We start from the raw sequence: 5739 nt of genomic DNA, 5'->3' as shown, positions 1-5739 counted from the left end.
TCAGAGGTAGGTTCTTTACTCAGAGAGTAGTAAGGGCGTGGAATGCCCTGCCTGCAAAAATAGTAGACTCGCCCACTTTAAGGGCATTTAAATGGTCATTGGATAAACATATGGATGATAATGGAATAGTTTAGGTTAGATGGGCTTCAGATTGGTTTCACAGGTCGGCGCAACATCGAGGGCCGAAGGGCCTGTACTGCGCTGTAATATTCTATGTTCTATGTTCAAATGAGATGTTAAAGTGTGGCCTATTCTGTGTCCTCCCAACCCAATAACCTCCACACAAAAGAGGATAACAGCAAAAAAATATGACCGGAGCATCATCTCCAGGTCATACAGTATCTTAACCCAAATGCATAAGGGAGTGAACTTAACTTCAATGGAAAAGACAATCAGTTGTACACTAAAACTGCTTTGCCATCACCCTACTGCCAGTTTTACTTCCATATCATCACCTCATCAGGTGAGGACTTCGACAGACAATGTTAAAATTGAAACAAAAATAGAAATTGCTGGAGAAAGTTGGCAGGTTTGGCAACATCTATGGGAAGAAAGCAGACTTAACATTTCGAGTCCGGTGACTCTTCATCAGAACACAAAACTTGAATGCAGACAAGTGTGAAGAGATGGAGTGTGAAGTCTGAGATGCAACCATTGAGACATGTGAGATTTACTAACTACAGTCTTATCTCTACTACAGGGACACTGATGGAGGTACGACATGAAATGGTCACAAAGAGCTCAGAGGAGGACCAGCTATCTGAGGATGCAGCATCACAAGTCAAATGCATGCTCTACCAGTGCTGATACACTCACATTGGTGGAGTCTCATTTGCAAATAAATGGGTAAGGAGTGGGGGAGGATGGCGAGGAGCACATCACTTGTGAACAGAAGAGGCTGATGGAGACAGTGGAAACTGTAGACAGTTCCCATTGGGAAAACTGAGGACAACTCCATCTTCGCTCAGCTCCATACTGGTGCTTGGCATTAGGACTCATACTGTCATTTTTTAAAAAATAATTTATTTCATGGGATGTTTTATTAACAAGTCTAGCATTTATTGTCCACTGATGAATTTCCTTGAGAAGCTGATGGTGAGCTGCTGACTTGAACTGCTGCAGTCCATTTGCTGGAAGTAGACCCACAGTGCTGCTAGGGAGAGAGTTCCAGGATTTGCTGCCCTTGTCCTTCTTGGAGTAAAGGTTACAGGTGCTTTTGCTAGAGCATTGATGAATTGCTACAGTGGTCTTGTATATTTATCCATGTACGTTTAGGATGGTGGAAGGGGTGTCAACCAAAAAGGCTGCTTTCTCCTCACTGGTGTCAATCTTTTTGAGTGTTGTTCCCAAGGTGGAGCATTCCATTACCTAAGGTTTGCCTCATAAATGATGAACAAGCTTTGATGAGTCAGGAGAAGTGTAATTAATATAGCATTCCCAGCTTCTGACCTGCTGTTTTAGCCATTGTACCTGCCTGGCTACATTTCTCGTCATTCATGTTTGTTATGATGAGATTTGACTATCTAAATGCACACAAATTGCCCTTTACATTCTTTCCTTTGTAACACTGCTGCCCCTCGTACTTCCTCAAAACTGCGTTTCTCACAGGATCCCAATGCTTGCTGACCTACACTGGTTCCCTGTTAGGCATTTTTAAAAATTTTAAACTCGCATCCATGTTTTCAAATCCCCCCAGGATTTTTACCTCCTTATCTCTGTAATGTCCTCTAGTTCCTCTCGTTTCAGCCTCCGAGGCAAAGACAATTGACATGCCATTGGTGGCTATATCTTCTGTTGCTAAGATCTTAAGCTCTGGAATTATGTCCCTTAACCTCATGTTATTGATCCATCTTCCCTCCTTAGAATCAACCTCTTTGACCAAGATTTTAGATTTATGCTTAAATATATCTTTGCATGACTCAGTGTCAAATTTTGATTGATAATACTCCTGTGAAGTGCTTCAAGACACTAGATTAAGTTAAAGACGATTGTTGTTACAGTCAGAGCCCAAAAGCAGATGGTAAATTTGTATAACACACTGGTCAGCCTTTAGTCAGATTGTGCTCTTCAATTCTGGACTTTTCAGTTCGGAAGTATGTCAAGGCCTTTGAGAGCGTGCAGAGGAGATTCATTAAAATGGTACAAGCTAAGGGATTCGTTTAGGTGGAAGGCTGATGAAGATTTCTAAGATATGTTCAAAATCTTGAATTTTTTTAATAGAACAAGCAAGGATAAACCCATTCCCAGTGACAGACAGTAACCAAAGGACAGAGATTAAAGGTGATTGAAAACAATTTCCTCTTGTCGCTTCTGTTCTTTTGCCAGCGAGTTGTTGTGACCTGGAGTGCACTGTCTGATTGAATGATGGAAGCCAATTCAATAGCTGCAGTCTGTGGAGAATTGGATAAATATTTGAAAGGCAACATTTTTAAGAGCTATAGTGAAAAAGCAGGCAAATGTGATTCATTGGCTAGCTCCATAAATGATCCAGCTCAGGAACAATAGGCTGAATGACTTACTCCGTTCTCCACTATTATATGATCCTGCATTGAATGTCCTAGAATATTAACTGATACCATTGTGAGAACACGATCATAACGTCAGTTCGAGAAAAGGCCTATCAACAGCTTCTCAGGGCAACTTGGGTGAACAATAAACATGGCGAAGAAGCACCACATTCATCCTAAACCCAAAATAAAAATCAGCAGGATTACACTGGAAGTTTCATCAGCAAAGCAATGCATAATATTTGCCAGCCAACATAGAACATGGTGCACAATCAAATTTTATTCAGAAGAATAAACTGAAAAAAGCAGTGAATTTAATGAGAGCTACAACTACCAGACAAGGACATATCAATGAATTGTTGATATCAACTCAAAGGAAAGTAAGGCTAAAGTCACAACGTGGCAAAGCAAAACTCCAGGACTCTGTGGTGTGTTCAGTAATCAGTTAATCCAGCACAGAAAGAATCTCCTGAAGCTCCCGATATATGCTAAGTTTAGCAAAGTCATTATCAAAATGATACTGTATACCTTGGGCAATGGACAATCTGTCCATTTTCTTTCTTCGAATAAACCTACTTTAGATCCTAAGGCATTACATAAAACAAAAAAATACTGAATTAAATGTGATTTTCTTCTCAGTTTTGAGAAGTCAAGAGGTTGAATCTGATCAGATCATTCATACCTACACCTGCCAGTTGGGGAAAAGACAGCAATAGATTAATCACAGAATTTACATCACTGACTAATTTATTTTTCTCTTTATTTTATTTGCTCCAATCACACTTTTCTTCAAATCCAATGTTTTGCTTTTTCATTTCTCAGCGCACCGACAAAGGAGAGATCCATTGAGACAGCAAAAGCCTTCTCATTATGACTAGCAGAACTACAATTACAACAAACTCCTCTAAATCCATGTTCAGAATAAAAAGAGTCTGCAGTAAAATGATATAGAACAAAGAACAGAGAACATAGAACATAGAACAGTACAGCATAGTGCAGGCCCTTCGGCCCACGATGTTGTGGCAAACTTTTACCCTAAACCTAAGGTCTATCTAACCTCCACCCCTACCTTATACTATCATCCATATGCCTATCTAATAGCCACTTAAGTGCCCCTAATGAGGCCGACTCCACTACCCTCTCCAGCAATGCATTCCACGCCCCTACCACTCTCTGAGTATAGAACCTACCTCTGACGTCTCCCCTGTATCTACCTCCACTCACTTTAAGACTATGTCCCCTCGTAATAGCTACCTCCACCTGAGGAAAAAGTCTCTGGCTGTCCACTCTATCTATACCTCTGATTATTTTGTACACCTCTATCAAGTCACCTCTCATCCTTCGTCATTCTAAAGAGAAAAGCCCTAGCTTTCTCAACCTTTCCTCGTAAGACCTTCCCTCCATTCCACGCAACATCCTGGTAAATCTCCTCTGCACCTTTACCAACGCCTCCATATCTTTCCTGTAATGAGGCGACCAGACCTGGACACAATACTCCAGATGTGGCCGAACCAGGCTTTTGTATAGCTGGAGCATAACTTCACGGCTCTTGAACTCGATCCCTCTATTAATGAAAGCTAACACACCATACGCCTTCTTAACAACTCTATCCACCTGGGTGGCAGCTTTCAGGGAACTGTGGACATGAACCCCAAGATCCCTCTGCTCCTCCACACTGCCAAGAATCTTCCCGTTAACTCTGTATTCTGCTTTCAAGTTTGTCCTTCCAAAATGAATCACCTCACACTTTTCAGGGTTAAACTCCATCTGCCACTTCTCAGTCCAGCTCTGCATCCTATCAATGTCCCTTTGTAACCGAGAAAAGCCCTCCACACTGTCCACAACTCAACCCACCTTCGTATCGTCCACGAACTTGTTAATCCACCCTTCCACTCCTTCATCCAAATCATTTACAAAGATCACAAATAGAAGAGGACCCAGGACAGATCCTTGTGGTACACCACTCGTAACTGAGCACCATGTTGAATATTTTCCGTCCACTACCACCTTTTGTCTTCTAAGGGTCAGCCAATTCTGAATCCAATCTGCCACATTTCCCCCTATCCCATGCCTCCTTACCTTCTGCATGAGCCTACCATGGCGAACCTTATCAAATGCCTTACTTAAATCCATGTATACCACATCCACTGCTCCACCTTCATCCACATGTTTGGTCACCTCTTCAAAGAATTCAATAAGGTCTGTGAGGCATGATCTACCCCTCACAAATCCATGCTGACTATCACGAATCAAACTGTGCCTTTCCAAGTGATCATAAATCCTATCTCTTAGAGCCCTTTCCAATAATTTGCCCACCACTGATGTAAGACTAACTGGCCTGTTATTTCCGGGGTTATCCCTATTCCCTTTTTTGAACAAGGGAATGACGTTTGCCTCTCTCCAATCTTCCAGCACTTCACAGCCCTGCGATCTCTTCCCTCACTTCCCATAGAATCCTTGGATAAATCCCATCAGGCCCAGGGGACTTATCTATCTTCAACTTCCTCAAAATTCCTAGCACATTCTCCTTACTCACATCGACCTCCTCTAGCCTACCAGTCTGTTTCACACTGTCCTCCTCTACAACTAGATCCCTCTCAGTTGTGAATACCGACGAAAAGTATTCATTAAGGACCTCTCCTATCTCTTTAGGCTCCGTGCACAAATTCCCTTTACAATCCTTGATCGGCCCTACCCTTTCTTTGGTCATTCTCTTATTCCTCATGTACGTGTAAAAAGCCTTGGGGTTTTCCTCGATCTTATCTGCCAAGGTTTTCTCATGCCCCCTTATAGCTCTTCTAAGCTCTTTCTTCAGCTCCTTCCTGCATAACTTGTATCCCTCTAGAGCCTTTTCTGTTCCTTGTTTCCTAAACCTTACATAAGCATCCTTCTTCCTCTTAACCAGTCGTTCGACCTCTCTTGAGAACCAAGGCTCCCTCACTCGACCGCATCTTCCCTGCCTGCTAGGGACAAACATATCGATCACACGCAGTATGTATTCCTTAAACAATCTCCACATTTCAATAGTGCTCTTCCCTGAGAGCATCTGTTCCCATTTTATGTTACCCAGTTCTTGCCTAACAGAATTGTAATTACCCTTCCCCCAATTATAAACCTTACCTGCTGTATGTCGGTGTAGAGCTGGATGAACACAGCAGGCCAAGTAGCCAAGCAGAAATCTGAAGAAGGGTCTCGACCTGAAACGTCAGCTTTCCTGCTCCTCTGATGCTGC

The 5739-nt window shown here is 42.3% G+C and overlaps 1 protein-coding gene across 1 annotated transcript in view; it reads left to right on the top strand.

Moving 5' to 3' along the window:
- The window catches only part of LOC125482937 (protein mono-ADP-ribosyltransferase PARP8-like), a 37404-nt gene extending 35043 nt beyond the window's left edge, over positions 1 to 2361 (top strand). Inside the window, exon 8 of the mRNA XM_048595859.1 lies at positions 2326 to 2361. Within this exon, the coding sequence (XP_048451816.1) occupies positions 2326 to 2361 (36 nt within the window). The remainder of the gene's footprint in view (positions 1 to 2325) is intronic.
- Positions 2362 to 5739: the final 3378 nt, after the last annotated feature.

Source organism: Rhincodon typus, chromosome 1 (genome assembly GCF_021869965.1).
Source record: "Rhincodon typus isolate 14 chromosome 1, sRhiTyp1.1, whole genome shotgun sequence".
Taxonomy (NCBI): Eukaryota; Metazoa; Chordata; class Chondrichthyes; order Orectolobiformes; family Rhincodontidae; genus Rhincodon; species Rhincodon typus.
The sequence above is the reverse complement of the archived record's forward strand: the minus strand, read 5'-3'. Positions and strand labels throughout refer to the sequence as shown.